Below are 18,123 nucleotides of genomic sequence, written 5' to 3'. Positions count from 1 at the left end.
GAACTGGGCTGCTTGTCCTTTACCAGGGGTACACTAACTGAGAATTTCGGGACTATCTACTGCTCTGCAATGCCAAAGAAGTAAGTTAGTGAGGATGCAATCTTCCGGGGGTGTATGACATTTCCAAAGTGCAACGGTTGATTGAGAATTAATTTATTCTGATGGAAATTAATGTTGTGTGATTTACCATCAGTCCAAAGTAGAATAAATACTGGCTTCTTGGAGCCAATAACGTATATTTTATTTTGACTTCAAGGAAACGCTCCGTGGCACCCGCACAAAGGCATGGTTGCGAGGAACAAGGCACTGTGCTGAAGTTCACTTCATGACTAAGACTAGGCCCAGGACCATGGGGAAAAAAACTTTGCGAATGTGACCCACCTTGGTAATAGCTGAAATGCCCAGTGTGGAAAGGGCAAGGCACCTCGTGAGGAAGACAAACAACGAAGTCTGGCAGAATGGAGCCTGTATGGAGAATGTTCCAAGGCAGTAGGAGGACCAAGAACCATGAAGACCTAACACAGATATGCCAGCAGACAGCCAGAAGCAACAAAAGAACTTCTGCAACATCGTGGGTACCAAGAATTCCAAATGCAGTAACCCTGCACCATCACAAACTCTCCCTCTACTATCTCAAATTTTCTGGTACCATGTAGTACTAGACTGCCATCCCAAAAGCAACAAGGTGTTTCCTCTTCATCCTAGGTCTTATGTAGGATCCCGTGGCCAAGAAGAGTTGCCCAGTTTCCACAACCATGGGAACTGCCTCTGTAGTCCTTACAGTTTCGATGATAGAGCATTATAAATGATAAATTACACCCAAACATTAAATTCCATATCTAACCGGTGAACCAGGAGTTCCAGTGAGAAGCCCAGATTCTGCAAGTGTCCATGCCAACATGAGATTCAACCATAACAGGCTGTGTTAGAGGTAAGATCCAGTGAACGTGGCACCCATGTCGGCATACAAGGTCACCTGCATCAGTATTATCAATTAATAAAATAGGGCACTGGTTGATCTCCTCTCCAGAACTGTGTCTGATGATCCAAACAAAGACCTCTGGACAACCAGTGGCGCAGTAATTTAGCATAGGGACATCTGGAAACACTGAATCAGTCTCCAAGTTGGGTGGAATGTTGTAATCTTTTTTAGGGCTCTGGGTAACATTGGGATCCCTGATTTTTGGGACATTCTGCATGCTAATCTCACTGAACAATTTCTCCTTGCACCCAGTTCACTGAAGGATGATGCAAAAGGCAGGCATTTTGAGGTATTGCTACTTTGTAACATTGGTACCATTCTGTATGGCACCTTTGCTAACGAATACAAGATTAATCCCCTCCGCCCGCAGGTATTTCCCAAATCCTTTCCCAAATAGGGTGAAATAAGCAGACTAGATGCATGAATGTGTACTATGGCACTATATTGAGCAAATGCTAAAGTTATGTTCGTGGACATATTGCCCTCCCCTGACCTGAAAGCGAAAATACTTTTTTCCCTATGGAGCGTCTCATCTTAACTGTCAGTTCTCCAATGTGTTGAGAAAATAAAATGTAACTAACCACGGCCTTCAGAGCAGTTGAATGATCACTTTCATTTAGCCTCCAGGCAGATAGACAGCAGAAATAAAATACGCTTTTTCTCCCCTCTGAAGGCCATGGTTAATTTACTTATTACCCGAAGAAGGAGCATTATTTGTTTATTTAAGGCGCTTCACGATAAGCATCACATACAACAAGATTACGGTCAGGTTTACTTACTGATGTATTCTCGAGTGTGGGAGAAAAGATTAGCATGCACTGGGAGCATTTGGAAGAGACGGCAGAGCGAGCAGAAGGCGGGGGGGCGGGGGGGACGTGGTTAGGCAACAGCTCCCCTGACAAAAAGGCCACCGAGGGGCCATTTTCTAACCCAGACCCCGCATGAGGTATGGCCCCGCGATTCCTGGCAGGAGCCTCGGCGGACCAGTGAAGGGACGGAGATTGAAGCCGACAAGACTTGTGCATCTTGGAAAGGGCTGCGACATGCTGTAGCGAAGAACAGAGGCTCCCTCCCTCAAGGCGGCCGAGAAACAAGACCGGAAGGGGGCGCGAGCAGAGCGACGCAGGTACTGACAGCAGCAAAAAGCCCGCGAGTGGTGCTCGCGCGCGCCACTGCGATCATATGTTTCAAATTATTGCGGCTGTCAAGCCACGATAATTCAAAACATATGGCCTCTGGTGCGCGTAACAGACACCAATAGGCCATAGGTGGAGCTACGCGACCGCCTATGGCCTATTGCGTGTTCTGTTTAAAAACAGCATGCACGCGAAGGCCTATGAAAATGGACCTTGGAAATCCACACGCACGAGCTAAGTGGAATTTCAAGGTCTGTTTTCAAAGCGCCCGGAATAGGACTCTCGCTGCGAGACACTGCATGCGCAGTGTACGCAGAGCCCGAGCCCTAAAGAACCACTGGATAAAAAGCAAGCATTTAAGAGCGACAACAAGGGTAAGCAATGGTTTGGGCCAAAGCAGATTGTAAGTTGTTGTTATAATCCACAATAGGAGCAAGTCTGCTAGACAGCAAAATAATATTTTTTCGAAGAAACCGAAGCTTATTAACAGAAATCAGTGTCCACAACTCGCATACTGTTTCCAGGAGATAGTGCATTGTCATGAGCAGAATTACCTGCCCTCCTTGAGAACATTATTCCAAGATTGCTTTAACTAACCTTAACGTGAGAGCACTGCCAAATACATTCAGCAAGGTCAACTCTCATTTTACCCTTTCAAACTCTATCGCTCTTCCATATTCAGTTTGCCACATAAAATGTTGCAACGTCTCCAACATTTAACTTGTGAGTAAAATGCAATGGTATCCAATTTGTGGGTGAGGAATTACAGAATACCAAGTCATTTAAGTACAGCATAGTGACCCTTGGACACACATTGCTGCCTTTTTATCCCCTAGATCGCAATCCTGCGATTTGCAGTTCCCTCATTATATTCCTTTGATAAGCAAACATCTAAAACCAAAGAATCTTCGGTAAAACATGAGCACTCGTGGCTCACAAGGGTTCATTACACATTAAATATAGGATCACAGCTTGGCTGATATGTGACAATGCGTTATGCTGAGCAACTGTAAGCTGGAGGGAAGTTGTGCAGCGGAGTGACAACACAAACTGTACATCCGCAGAGCTCACAATTTTAATCTACAGCTACATTAATCCACCCCTTCCGATTCCATTTAAGAGTATTATTTTCAATTATAAAAATGGAGATAAACATTCCCATCAGGGCCACTCTCATATCCTTATTAGCCTTTTCAGGCATTACCTTTTTGGCAGAATCATCCAGGGAGTTCTTCACAGCAGATCCGTCCCACTTGTCAATTTTCACCGGTTTGTCATCGATCTTCCACTGGAACACGAGAGGAGAGTGAAAGATTTTGATTGCAAAACACATGGTGCATCAGAGTTGAGGGAGGAGACAAAATAGCTGCCAAACTACCAGTCTTTGAAGGGTGATTTATCACATTTGCCATTTTCCTTTTTTGACATTTCACAACAGAGTAACCAAACAGGCCTTGACATCAACCTGTCCGGCTGATTCGGTCTACGACTAGCATACAAAAGAAAACATACTGCACTACCCAACTGTACGAAAACTTAGCTTCTTTGCATGGAACCTTCCGTCCAAAGCCTGTATGCTAGGCAACAACGGTTTAACTACATTGCAAAAGATAAAAATTTGTGGTCGTAGGTGGAGGGCAGCTACAGATTTCAAAATGTATACACGTGGGGTTAAAGGAGGAGTCCAGTAAAACTGTTATTAGCCATTGGAACCAAGACTGAGGAATAGAGAATTTCCTGTAATGATACTAGATTGCTCATTTATACGCTGCTATACATGTGTTTTGTTTATAGAAATCGCCTTAAAATAAATTGGTAGAAAAAAAAACAACAAAAGAAGAAGAGTCAGAGAATCTGGTAGACATTCGCAAACAATCAAAAGAGCAGATAGTGCAACTTTGTTATGTAAGAATAGTATACCAATCTCAAATTGGGGCATCAATCTAGTATATACCCTTTTTAATCAGGTGTGTATATCAATATTAAGTGTCATTCCTTGGTCTAGATAAATATTAAAAAACAGAAAGGCACCAGCACCACATCAAACTCAGTTATTGACAGGTCCACTAACATTATGTGAAAATGGAGCTCCCACTAAGCCACGGGAAGCTGCTGGTGGGTGCTGTGGAAGTGGGTGCTGTGGAAGTGACTGAGAACTCAAGCCACATTCTGTGGTTAAGCTAGCTAAACTGTATCCCTAGGTTCCGGGCAGAGGCTTAGGGTGTCGAAAGGAAAAGCAATGGGAGTGGTTAGGAAAGTGGGAGTGATGGAGTCTGAGAAGTAAACCACTTCTCTTGGGGAGGAGCTCTGCATGAGGGAACAGAGTGCTATCCAGTGCAATGGTTGAGGTAATTTTATAATTTTGTTTTGACATGGCATGTGAACGGGTTCAAACCTGATGTACACCATTACCGCAGGGGCAGCAGGAGAGCAAGAGGAGATCATATTCCAGAAGAAAATAACATACCAGACCCAAGACAAAACTTTGAGGCCTACCAACTGGTAGATGTGTGGGAGAGAGAAACACTGACAAAGAGGATGTGGTGTAACAGTGAGAGCTGTCGACTTTGGCGGTGGGGAACTAGGTTTGAGTCCCGGGTCAGTTCAACATCCTGTGATTCTGGGCAAACCACAATATCCCCATTCCTAACCCCCCTCCTCCGAAAAAACGAACGAGTGTCTTTGTGTAATGTAACTGGAGCTCACGTAAAGTACTCCAATACCTTCAGGTTAAGTTCCCGCTAAATAAACCTGCACCAAAAAAAAAAAAAAAAAAGCGGTTGACGAGAGTGGGTAAAATTAATTTTAAAGTCTGGATTTTAAAAGCGTACAGAGATCCACTGCATCAAACATTGCTATGATAATATAGAAGTACTGGTCATGTGTAAAAGAGAGGGAATTAAAAACAAGGGCAAGAAGACATTGAATACCAGAAGTCAAACATAGCCTGGGCCTTGATCTTAAGACGTCTGACTGCAACAACAGTAAATGAAATATACAGCACCACAAAAAAGACCCAACCATAATGACACAACATGATCCATCCATACCGATGGATTCAGAAATGTATGAGATCATTACACGCATCAATAACCAGCCCTTCATTAAAGGTGAAATTAATCATTGTGGCCACTTCAAAGAAGGTCATTATCACCAGTACTCTGCCCTTTCTTCACCAGGAACTACACACATTGCAAAGATCCACCGGATATACAAGAAATCCTTAAATTGTTGTTTCACAATATTCAAAGTTAACCGTAACAACTGAAACCTCTGAATCCTGTTATTGCTCAGGATATAGAAGACACACCTTAGAAGTGGCTGATGTGGGCAAGAACATCCACCCACGTATACGTAGAGATAACTTGGCACTATAGATCAAGGAACATAGCTTCAAAACTTTTCTGATGTAGCAGAAGTCAAATTCCTTCCTAGGCTGATTCAACTGCCATCAGGGTCTTAAATTATGCCTTTTTCTGGCAAACACCCACCAGGTCTTAATCATACTCAGACAAAAATGTCAATAGAGAAGCGCAACATTCAGCTTTGCTCCCATGCTAAGCAGCCATTTTAAAATTACACTATTAGTAGGGAGACCATGCTCTGTATAGACATGCTAGTTCTGGAACACACTCCTGAAGAAAATGGATGATTGGTAATCATCTAGAATTTAGACAGGCAATACAAACCTTGACGTTTACTACAACATAATTTAAAAACACCAACAAGCAAAGCCACTGTATTGCCATACAAGCAGGTCTGTCCTCCACAGGATAAGGTACGGTCACAAGCTTCCGAAAACTCATGTGGGCTTTAAAGGCAGGCTGAAACAGGTTGGCTTTATAAAGGGTTTTTGAGACATTGATACTCAACAATAAACCTTTACTCTGTTTTTAGTTATCTCTAGGGTACCCACCTATTAAAGGACATTTCCTCAGGTATACCTGGAGACATTTTTATCTCTTATCTTCTGGACCCCTGCCACAAATACAGCTATGATTTATATAAAAACTGCCACTTTTTTTGGTTGAGTCCGCCCTAGTTGTAGCAGGGCGTGGATAGGAGCCGATGATGAAACATGCCACTATTAAGTGAAGTAGTGTGGCTCACTGGTTAGAGGCGGCAGACCCGAGAGCAGAGGACGGCCCGGGACCAGGGTTCGATTCCCGGCGCGGCAGGTTTCTGGACCAGGGTCAGCGGACTCGATAATTCTCTCGCCTCGGTGCCCACTCTGATCAGCGTTCACACTCGGCAACTCTGGGCATTAGCTTGCCTCATCTTCACTAACGGCCCCACCAGACCGCCGGGGATGCCTGGTCTCACCCTGGAGATACCCATTAAGGGACCATCTCTCAGGGAAGCCAGGAAGGGTTTCGCAGCGGTCGAAGCGCCTTGGGACCCTCCGGGTAAGTAGTGCGCTATATAAATGCCTATACATTTACGTGGGTGAGGGGTCTACTCCAAAATCTTCGATTTCCCCCCTGTCTATTCTGGAAGTTAATTCTGGCACCACATTTGTGATTGTATTTGGGAGATTGCAACTAGGACCACTTTTCTCTTGCTCTTTCCTTTTAAATGAAAAGTCTTTACATAAAGACACATTTGTGATTGTATTTGGGAGATTGCAACTAGGACCACTTTTCTCTTGCTCTTTCCTTTTAAATGAAAAGTCTTTACATAAAGACACATTTGTGATTGTATTTGGGAGATTGCAACTAGGACCACTTTTCTCTTGCTCTTTCCTTTTAAATGAAAAGTCTTTACATAAAGACACATTTTCATGAGGCGTTTCAGCCAGGAAACCAATATTTGACATCAAGATGTTTTCCTTGATTACAGTGCTCTTTCCTTTTAAATGAAAAGTCTTTACATAAAGACACAATTTCATGAGGCGTTTCAGCCAGGAAACCAATATTTGACATCAAGATGTTTTCCTTGATTACAGTGCATTAACAAACAAGAGTCATCACAGGCTGTAAGAAATGTTATATGACCACAGCAGAACTGACAACCTATTGTTTATGGGAAGGAATACAGCTGGTAAAGATATCCATTAGAGCCCTGATCCCAGAGGCGACCACTGCGCCTCTGGCCTGGTCGCCCCCTCGCTCCTCTACGCTCCTGCTCCAGAGCCCCCCTGCTGACAGAGATCCTCACCGCCGAGCGCCGCCGATAGCAGCGCCCCAGCCGCCGCAGGGCCGTCCGCTCAGCCGATCCCGTTTTCCCGCCGCTTCCTGCCTGCGGCCCCGCCCCCTCGCCAGACGATTGGCGAACGCGACCCCGCCTCCCAGCTGACCCACCCTCCCGGCTCCCTTCTTATGTCGACCGCGCAGCGGGAGCACCGATTGAGCGCCGATGGTGCGCCAAAGGTAAGCCCGTCTGCGCCCGTCTGCGCCTGGTGCCAGGACCCCTGGCCCCCGCAGACCCCAGCCCACCCACCAGACCTACGACACCACCCTACTCCATGCACTCAACGCCGGAAGAATCCCGGGGTGCTACCGAGCCACCCCGAGACGCACCCACGGACCCTTCTGCTGCAACGCCTGCAAGTTCACCTGCATCCGGACCTGCACCACTCCAGCAGTGCTCAAGACCTCGACGAGCAACAGCAGCAGCCACCTAAAGTGCATCCTGCTCAACACCCGCTCCGTCCACAGACACGCCGTCGAGCTCTGGAACCTGCTCGACACTACTTCACCAGACGTCGCCTTTCTCACGGAAACCTGGATGAGCGCCTCTTCAGCGCCCGACATCGCCATCACCATCCCAGACGGCTACAAGATCATCCGAAGAGACCACATCAACCACACCGGAGGAGGCATCGCCATCGTCCACAGGAACACCATCCGCATCACGACCAACACCGACGACACCCTCGCAACCGCCGAGCACCTGCACTTTCAGGTCCACATCAACCCCAAGACCACCCTCCGAGGCACCCTCATCTACAGACCCCCGGGACAACGCACACAATTCAGCGAAGACATTGCCGACTTCATCAGCCCGCACGCCCTCTGCTCCGCTGACTACATCCTCCTAGGGGACCTCAACTTCCACCTGGAGAACAACAACGACCGCAACACCACCACCCTGCTGGACAACCTCGCCAACCTGGGACTCAAGCAACTGGTGACCACCCCCACCCACTACGCCGGACACACACTCGACCCCGTCTTCTCATCCAGCAAGGACATCGCCTTCAGCCACGCCACCGGACTCCACTGGACGGACCACAGCTGCGTCCACTTCAGCTTCGGAAGGACCACGATCCATCACCACCAGCAACAGGTTGCACGCAAGTGCTGGAACAAGATCACAGCCGACCAGCTCACGACCTCCCTGAACATGAATCCTCCCACCAGCACAACGAACCCTAGCCAGGCGGCCACCAACCTCACGAAGTGGATCAGCGACTGCGCAGACGAGCTCGCCCCCCTGAGGACCCCACCCAGCAGACCCGGTAGCAAGAAAGCCCATGGTTCACAGACGAACTCAAGAGCTCCAAGAAGAACTGCCGAGCCCTCGAGAAAACCTGGCGCAGAGACCCAACACGGGACAACATGACTGCCCTCAAGCTCGCCACCCGAAAACACCACCAACTCATCCACGCCACCAAGAAAACTGCATTCAAGGAACGACTGGACAACAACGCACACAACAGCAAGGAACTCTTCAACATCGTCAAAGAGCTCTCCAACCCCAACGCCGGAAACAACGACATCACCCCTTCGCAAGACCTCTGCAACTCCCTCGCCTCCTACTTCCACAACAAGATCGCGGACATACACAACAGCTTCAGCACTCAACCGACGAACGCCAAGACCGAAACACCGCCCCCCACCACCACCACCCTCCGTGCCTGGACTCCGATCAGCACCGAAGACACCGTCCGCACGATGAACTCCATCCACTCCGGATCTCCGACCGACCCCTGCCCTCACCACGTCTTCAACAAGGCCTACGCTGTCATCGCACCCCACCTGCGGGACATCATCAACACCTCCTTCGACACCGCTACCTTCCCGGAGAGCTGGAAGCACGCCAAACTCAGCGCCCTACTCAAGAAGCAATCGGCCGACCCCACCGACCTCAAAAACTACCGCCCCATCTCGCTGCTCCCGTTTCCTGCTAAAGTCATCGAGAAGACTGTCAACAAGCAGCTGGCCGCCTTCCTCGAGACGAACGGATCCCTCGACCCCTCGCAGTCTGGCTTCCGGGCCAACCACAGCACCGAGACCGCCCTGATCGCAGCCACCGATGACATCCGAGCGCTGCTCGACAAAGGAGAAACTGCGGCCCTCATCCTCCTCGACCTCTCCGTGGCCTTCAACACTGTCTGCCACCGTACCCTAGTACAACGCCTCAGCAACGTCGGAGTCCAGGAGAAGGCACTGGAGTGGATCATCTCCTTCCTCGCCGGAAGGACACAGAGAGTCCGCCTCCCTCCGTTCAGATCTGAAGCCACCGAAGTCATTTGCGGCGTCCCTCAAGGCTCCTCGCTCAGTCCAACCCTCTTCAACGTCTACATGAGCCCCCTCGCAGACATCGCACGCCAGCACAACCTCATCATCATCTCCTACGCCGACGACACCCAGCTGATCCTCTCCCTTACCAACGACCCCGCCACCGCCAGAGCCAACCTTCACGAAGGGATGAAAGAGGTAGCCGAATGGATGAAGAACAGCCGCCTGAAACTGAACTCGGACAAGACGGAAGTCCTCATCCTGGGATCATCACCCTCCGCCTGGGACGACTCCTGGTGGCCCCCTGCCCTGGGCACCGCTCTCAAACCTACGGACCACGCACGCAACCTGGGCTTCATCCTGGACTCCGCCCTCTCCATGACCAGACAAGTCAACGCCGTCTCCTCGTTGTGCTTCAACATCCTGCGCATGCTACGTAAGATCTTCCGGTGGATCCCCACCGAGACCAGGAAGACGGTCACCCAGGCCCTCGTCACCAGCCGACTGGACTACGGCAACTCCCTCTACGTCGGAACCACTGCCAAACTCCAGAAGAGACCCCAGCGGATCCAGAACGCCTCAGCAAGACTCATCCTCGACATCCCCCGACACAGCCACATCTCCGGACACCTGAGAGACCTGCACTGGCTCCCGGTCAACAAGAGAATTACCTTCAGTCTCCTCACCCACGCACACATAGCCCTACTCAACCAAGGCCCAGGATACCTCAACAACCGCCTCAACTTCTACGCTCCCAAACGCCAGCTTCGATCGACCAGCCACGCCCTTGCCGCCGTCCCCCGCATCCGAAGAGCCACCACAGGGGGACGGTCCTTCTCCTACCTCGCCGCCAACACATGGAACCCCCTCCCCACCCACCTCCGCCTGACCCAGGACCACCTCGCCTTCAGGAAGCAACTCAAGACCTGGCTGTTCGAGCAGTAGCGGACCCCCCTCCCCCAGTGCCTTGAGACCCTCTGGGTGAGTAGCGCGCTATATAAATGCAATGATTGATTGATACTCCAGCTCTGAGGGTGTCAAAAAAGGTCATAATCTAGTGTAAGAGAAAACAACAAGTGTGAACGTGCACTTTGCAATTGGAGTGTAGGAAGCATATCATTCCCTTCACCTTGGAGTCCTTCACATGTGATGCAACACAATAGTTTTGCTGTTTTTTAATGCCATGACATGTTTGGGAACTAAACGTTGTCAGGTGCCTTTTCTTTTACATACACACTGTGCTCAACGACTGAAGAACATACATGACATATTTGAGTACACTTTATCAGACGCAGTTTGTAAATGACACGTTTTCAATTTTTTATATTTATTAGAGCAGAGAGGGTGACCTTGTCTTCATGAATGCCACAAACCTCTTCAGGAGGTTGTATAGATAAAAAAAATGTTGAGTTCCGCTAGTGGGACCCTCGCACCTACATTATTTTAAGAGTGGCATAATTGAAAATTCCGAAAACATTTTTTTTCTTTTTTTAATAAAAGCCCTCATAAGTTCTCTATTAATCCAGTGGGCATTAGTAACTGGTGGCTAGATGCTCTGGTTCAGTGGATGGAGCATGCCACCTACCAGCTGGGTGAGGGCCTTACCCATTGTATTCCTTCTCATACACAATAGGCAGTCAGTTCTGTTCATATGATTATCCATGGACAATGTACTGGCTATGCCTTCAAAGCCTCCTGACTCGGTTGTGTTTGCTATAAGAAATTGTAAGCAACTTTATTTTCAAACAACCTGACGTATAATCAATCTTGAGTTAACACTTAATGCTGTGACAGGATGATGAGAAAGGTGGGTAAGGCACCGACAGACCGTATTCTATAGAGCAGGCTTCTGCCACTGATCAGTCCCCTTGACTCAGCAAAGACATGAGGCAGGGCTGTAGGCACCAGTTAATGGTGGCCGTTGGTAACTTATGCATGGGGCTTGCTAAATCTGGCCTGCCCTCCCAAAGAATAGAGAGGAAGCAATGATGTCCCTATGTAATGTGTGCCCAAGAAGATGTAACAGAGAACAAGTCAGCTTGGGAAGATGACAAAAAACCCTTTCACCTCCAGGTTCTTCGATCTGCCTTCTGAAAGAACAAATGGGTTAGGTTAATTAGCATGTCAGCAGGCTGCCGGGGTGTCAGAGGTATCGTATCAAGACACTCAACAGAGTGTTACCATTATCACATTAAACAAATACCCCAGAAACAAATGTGTGTTTCCCTTTCAAACACAATCCAACAAAGCTTATCTTCCCTTGGTTTTAAAATCCTGCCAATGTGTCATTTTAAAACAGCTAACTAAATAGGTGTAAAAGATAAGTGATTTCACCATAGGGAAACTGGGATTTTAAAAGTTTCTTTAATAACCATGTGTAATAATATCTAACTTATTTGGCGTTTCTCTCACTCAAGAATGTGCTCCAGTGCCCTGACAGAATATTAACACAATCCGAAACCTCAGATTCTTGGACGGAAATCCACAGGTATTTAACAATGGTGCATCTTTAACTTTCATACATGCATGCATTTAACAGATTATCAATAATATTCATTTGATAAGATGTCCATGTAGAAATAACATAAGGGTCCACACCTTGGTAAAGCAATCTTTTCATTTGACACTCTGTGTCAATGTACGTAAGGTATTAAAGAATATTTACAAATGCACACTTTTTTCAATGTGAGCTTTTGAATCCTTTGAGCCTCACTGCCGCTTTACTGAGACACCAAGTCAATAGATATGAATGTCGCGTTTGTAGATGAACAGGTATATTAAATAAAGGCTGGGGAGTCGACTGGAACACATCAGGGTTCATCATGCACCTTGCATTTGTGGACTCCATGCACTCGTTTATTTTTGGCTATCATGGTGCAAACCAGGAAGGATATAATGGAATAATATAGATGTTTCTATTTTCAATAAACATTACCCATAACTGGATTAGCTGAATTGGCCAAGCTCTACATTTCCACAATGACAACATATTCCACTTTGTTTCTCGGATTAAAATTACATCTTGTATCCTATGCTTATAGTATGCATATTTAGCAAAGTTTCTATGTCTGCTTTGACTAGAACGCAGACCCATTCAACTGCCACGGCTGTGACATGTCCTCCTCAGATGAAGCAACCTCATTGCATAACGCCGGCGAAATTTAGACCCCGCTGATTTATGGGTATTGTTCCCTGCGGTCTGGGTTCTAGCTATGGTAGCGTGGGTGCTATACAAAGATTAATACTTTAGAAGTTTATGCATATATCAGAACATTGGCAAAGTGTAGCTGATTCTGTATCTTTTAAAATTGGAAATCAGGTACATGGTCTCATGTAGCTCATAGGACCATGCATACGACCCACCAATAACTTGATGAATCTGGCTCTCGTGGTTGTGGCCCCATGGAGGACCACACAACACATCTGCATTACAGAAGTGTTTAGGCTGAATGAAGCACAACCATGTTTATGGAAGTCGTCCTCCCCGTATCTCTTCCCACTCCTACATTGGCAAGAAGGAGCATGCAATATTAAAACAGTAATTGTAAATCTTTAAATGGAGATGGAAATGGAAATTTGACTGAGCCTTTCAAACTCAACAAATTGGTGCATCCAAACGAATTTTCAGAATGACTGGATGTGCAGTGAAATGGTCAGGTAGAAGTGTTCATCATGATGCGAAATAAACTTTTGTGCTTTGGGGCCAAAAAAAAAAAAAAAAAAAAAAGATGGGAAATATTTAAATTCTGCTTATAATGTACTAATCGGTGGGTCAACGTGCGCAGCTCCATCAGCCAATGTTTAGAGGCAAAAAGGAGGGTGTCCAGGTGGAATTACTAGCCAAAAAAAGCAAATATGCCTTTGTAGTCGTTTTCTATAACATTTCAACTACAAGGTCCTCCCTTTCTTCTGAACGCTAACACATCCACTCAAGGGCTGTACTGCTGGTACTCCAACTGTGTTACGTGGCAAAATGTTTACGCGATAGACAAGTCAAACTAAAAACTGCACTTACTGGATCCACGTGCTTTAAACTGTCTCGTCAGAAGCATATTCTCTGTATAGCTAAAGCTACTGGTTGGCAGCAAACGATTTATTAGTAGAAGGGTACTTTCCGAAAACAACAATTTTAGCGCTTTAATTTGTGACTTTGGAAATAAAGAAAATACCTTTCAGAACGGTTAGCCAGTTCCAAAATACTCTACTTTAGTACCCCTTCCACTTCTAAGAATATCAGTCCGATGCACTTTAAGGTAGAGGGTTTCAGAAGAGATTTCGTGCTCAAACCTGTCAATTGACCGGTTACAAATAGGTTTCACGGGACTCAGGTGCAGCATATGGATTGGGAGCTGAACAAACTGCGTTCGTCTTAAAAACAATGACATTGTTAAATAATGCACTAACTGAAACCACAAGAGGCCGATCCCCAGTTAAGACACAGCTGGAATCAACTGAAATCGTACATATAAGTGCATGACTGCAGCTTTTTGATCTTTTTGATAGGCGCCTTGACACCTTCGGGTTTTAGTTCGCGCGGTACAAGATGCAAATAATAATAATAATAATAAATGTACTTGTCACTAGTTCAGCAGATAGCCAAAATCCCAAAGCGCATTTACAACTGGACAGCTGCGATCCCCGCTGTGGCCATTGCATGGAAGGCTGTATAACTGTAATCACAGCTCCCCCCTCGCAATCCGCAAGGGCTCCCCTGGGACCATAACCCCCGCCCGTAGGGGCGCCCTGTGGGTAGGAACTACGAGGAGGCACAGCAGGGATACAGCCGCACCGAAGAATAGAGAGCTTGGTTCCCCTTCCACTTGAGGACGCTGCAGAGCATGCCTCTCCGGGAGTAGCTGCAAAGACTCTACCTCCCCTCAACCCCAGACCCCGCGCTGCGCCCCCAGCTCATTACTTTCTCGAGGAGCCCGTTCTTTCCGCTTCTCGACGACATCTTGAAATAAGCCAACTGTCTGCCCCCTCCAGTTCCTCGACTTGTGCGTCGCTCATTGGTGGAGTAGGAGGCTGACGTAGCACTAGTGGGTGGAGCCGAGCAGTCCTGTGAGAGAGACAGTGTCCGTGCATCTTAACGGAACCACAGGACTGTAGAGGAAACGGAGCCCGTTAGTGAAGCCAAAGTACAACGTCAAGAACGAAATCTCGTTAAAAAAAAATAGGCATTCAAATATATGTTTATTCCAAAGTTAGGAAGCACGAACATACTATATATATATAAATAATAAGGCACTCTATTCTAAACACCAATATAACATTCAGCCACTTTAGCGTGTCAAGAAATACTTACATTCCCTTTTCATTATGGCGGCTTTATTTGGATGACGCCGAGGTCAGGCAATCGAAGCTGCGAGCCTATAATCAAGAGAGCGTTTTATGCACAACAGCCATCTTTAAAGGGGATACCTCTGTTGGACGACGACTAAATGAAAGACATAAAAGCTAAATATTGTTTTCATACATCGTTATTACACTATGTACCAATAATAGGGAGCCACTCGCTATTTGTTATCTGTAACAATAAATAATGATTCTTATATAAAAGGTTACCAAATTAAAAAAGACACGTTGATATGTATACTTAACAACGATTACTAACCGAATAAGAAAAAGTGTATGGTTTTTAAATTAAGTCCCACAATTTTGTCCTCTCACGTACTAATGCCTGCAGATCACTCCGTTCACATATGGCCGTCGTTAGACTTCTGACGTATCATGGCTGAAAGGCAAAAAAACCCACAAAAATCCGCATTAGTCTTTTTTCGTTCTTCCTGTCATGTTCGTTCCAGATGTTTACTCGTGTAGTTTTCTCTCGCGACTTGGCTAAACAAGGAAGCCATAAAAAAAACTACAAGACCCACGAGACCGTGCAACGTGAGGGCAAAAACTGAAGGAAGCATGATGGGAGTTGTGGTTTGAGAGCTTCATCATAGACCTGCGCGGTGGAATGCGCATTCCCATGACATTTGATAGCGTCTGTGTTGCCTGGAAACGGCACTTCAGCCAGGAGGAACATGGCGACTCCAGCGGAGTCTGCAAGTTAAGCTGATCGATGAGCAGAAAGAGCACCACAACAGAAGCTCCGAGCCTCTGATGGAAGGAACTCCTGAGAGGTAATCAGAGACATAACCCTTACACCCCCAACTGCGTTCTTTAAGCGGTTTCTCCCCCCCCCCTCCTTATTCTTTCCCATTTTTCGCCGTATAGCTCATTCATTGTATAAATGCTCAGTCTCCAGTATGAGTATTTTCCCCTACTTTTCACCCTTATATTTTCCCTTGAAGAACTTCTTCTTTTTCGATTAGCAACCCTTACTCAGATTTCTATCTTGTCTCCCTCTTGCATGTTCCCGATGTAGTCATCGCAGTTCTATGCAAGCTGTGGAGGTATTGCCACGTGACATGTGAAATACGATAATGTATTTTTTAAAGATATATTCTATTGTTTACAGTTGAATAACAGCAATACAGAAAATAAAAAGACACAAACTGCAACCACCCTCAAACATTTGAAATGCAATAAGAACTGACCGCAGATCAGTGCCCACAGAAGGAAACATCTTAAGTATCATGTCCCGACACTTTCCTCTCATGGCTACAAAGCCAGTGCTTTAAATGGAAAAAAATAAGGGCAGGTACTCGCCAAATTGAGATATGGACTAGGGGGCGGGGCTTGGGGTGGAGCTAGGGGGCGGAGCTATGGGCAGCGCAAAGGAATCCAGCCAGGGGCACCCATTTCAGTATTCATTCACGCAGACAGGGCATTCAGTACATGTGTTTTATAAGCGCTTACATTCGCTTCTGCCCACATTACTAAACCTTGATTCCCACGTGCTGTGCAACAGCATCACTATCGCCACCTGCCTCCTCAGTCTGGTTGCCAGCAAGTGCTGCTGTATCCTGCTATGCCAGCAGGAAGCCTTCTCTTCGATTTCCAGAGAGTAACGAAATATGCCTGTTAGCAGGCCTGCTCACATACATACAGTTCTATGGACTCCACAGAGCCTAAGTGGACGCTGTGTCAGTAATCACAGTGTGAGTCTGGCCCCTGCCAAACTTCCTGCCAGCTCTGAAAGAATGCCTTCTGAAGGCCTCTCAATTAGCACATTGTAAGGCGAGATTAGCACTCGATGAGAGTGTTTCACGTAAACGGACCCACTCTTTGTCAGCTGCAGTGCGTTTCTTTTTGAAAATGCCAATTTCACTGAGCTTGGCTCACATTCCCATGAGTACCGGTACTCTCTTTGGACATAGAGAAGTTCCGGTACTCAAGCGTCGAAAATGTAGAAGCGCTGGTACTCAGTACCAGTGAGTACCGGCCCATCTAAAGCACTGCCTGTTACAGAAGGTACCTTCGTCTCATCATTAGAGGAAACCTCCTGTGACCCCCTCCACCCCCTTCCCAGAAACATAGGCAGAATCTCACCCCAAGCCTGCAGTTCGTCCTCCACCTTATCATCATGTCTGCATTTCTAGAGGTGTACTTCTTCTGCAACTTCCCACTCACTCACATCCTTTGCCCAGCCATCCACACTAGGCCCAACCTGCCCCATCCAGATAATTGCGACTCTCCTCTTTCCCAATAGCAAGAGCAAGTGCAAAAATCTGAATTCCATTTTTTTTACCTTTACACTTCTTAACATCTACAGGGTTGGTCTGCCACCATCCTCCTGCTAGATCTCAGTGCCGCTTTTGACACTGTGGCTCATGCTATTCTAAAGGCAAGATTGGAGGAAGTGGGAATTCAGGGCAAAGCGTCGGAGTGGCTCGCCTCCTTCCTGGAGGATAGATCTTTCCAGGTGATGGTAGGGGACTGCATGTCAGAGCACTTCCCTACCACATGTGGCACCCCGCAGGGTTCGTCCCTCAGTCCGACTTTGTTTAATGTTTATGTCCGTCAGTTGGCTTATGTGGTACAGGAATTTGGAATATTGGTGGTGTCATATGACGATGACACCCAGTTAGTGGTGTCCTTTTCTAATGGCTCTGAATCTAGCAACAACCAACTTCCTATCTGTTTTGAGAGCGTGGTGAGTTGGATGTCCAACAGCTGTTTGAAGCTGAACGGGGGGAAAAGGAGCTCATGTTGTTCGGCGATCCAGGCATCCACTCACCTCTGATACATTGTCCCAAATGCATGGGAGATCCTCCCATCACCAAATGCATGGGAGATCCTCCCATCGTCAAATCCGCTATAAAAAAACTTGGTATTTGGCTGGAGGACTCGCTAACATTGTATTGTCAATCCAGGAAACTCTCAGGGATATGTTTTTCCCTGCTCAAAATGTTAAGGAAAATTATTGATGAAATCCCTGAGCACCTGAGGAAAGTGGTGATACAATCCCTCCTCAAATAACGTTTGGACTATGGAAATTCCCTTTCTCTGGGTTCACCTAAGCAGGTCACTAGGAGGCTGCAAGTGGTACAGAATGCGGCTGCCAGACAATTGTTAAAGATCCTCAATGCATCTCTGTTAGGGAAGCACTTAAACAGCTCCACTGGCTACCTATTGAGACTTGAGTTAAGTT

The 18,123-nt window shown here is 46.8% G+C and overlaps 2 protein-coding genes across 3 annotated transcripts in view; one reads left to right on the top strand and one right to left on the bottom strand.

Moving 5' to 3' along the window:
* The window catches only part of LOC147693603 (signal peptidase complex subunit 2), a 35,347-nt gene extending 20,702 nt beyond the window's left edge, over positions 1-14,645 (bottom strand). Inside the window, exons 1-2 of one of the 2 annotated variants that reach the window (XM_086933822.1) lie at positions 14,497-14,645; positions 3,323-3,406 (exon numbers count right to left, since the gene is read on the bottom strand). In XM_086933822.1, the coding sequence (XP_086789948.1) occupies positions 3,323-3,406; positions 14,497-14,535 (123 nt within the window). In that variant the 5' untranslated portion in view covers positions 14,536-14,645. The remainder of the gene's footprint in view (positions 1-3,322; positions 3,407-14,496) is intronic. The other variant, XM_086933823.1, reaches the window with a different exon arrangement.
* A 938-nt stretch (positions 14,646-15,583) lies between these two features.
* The window catches only part of LOC147693602 (X-ray radiation resistance-associated protein 1-like), a 312,782-nt gene continuing 310,242 nt past the window's right edge, over positions 15,584-18,123 (top strand). The window contains exon 1 of the mRNA XM_086933820.1: positions 15,584-15,709. The gene's annotated coding sequence lies outside the window, so the exon portion shown is untranslated. The remainder of the gene's footprint in view (positions 15,710-18,123) is intronic.

The sequence above is a fragment of the Lissotriton vulgaris genome, chromosome 8, assembly GCF_964263255.1.
Source record: "Lissotriton vulgaris chromosome 8, aLisVul1.2, whole genome shotgun sequence".
Classification (NCBI taxonomy): Eukaryota; Metazoa; Chordata; class Amphibia; order Caudata; family Salamandridae; genus Lissotriton; species Lissotriton vulgaris.
The sequence above is the reverse complement of the archived record's forward strand: the minus strand, read 5'-3'. Positions and strand labels throughout refer to the sequence as shown.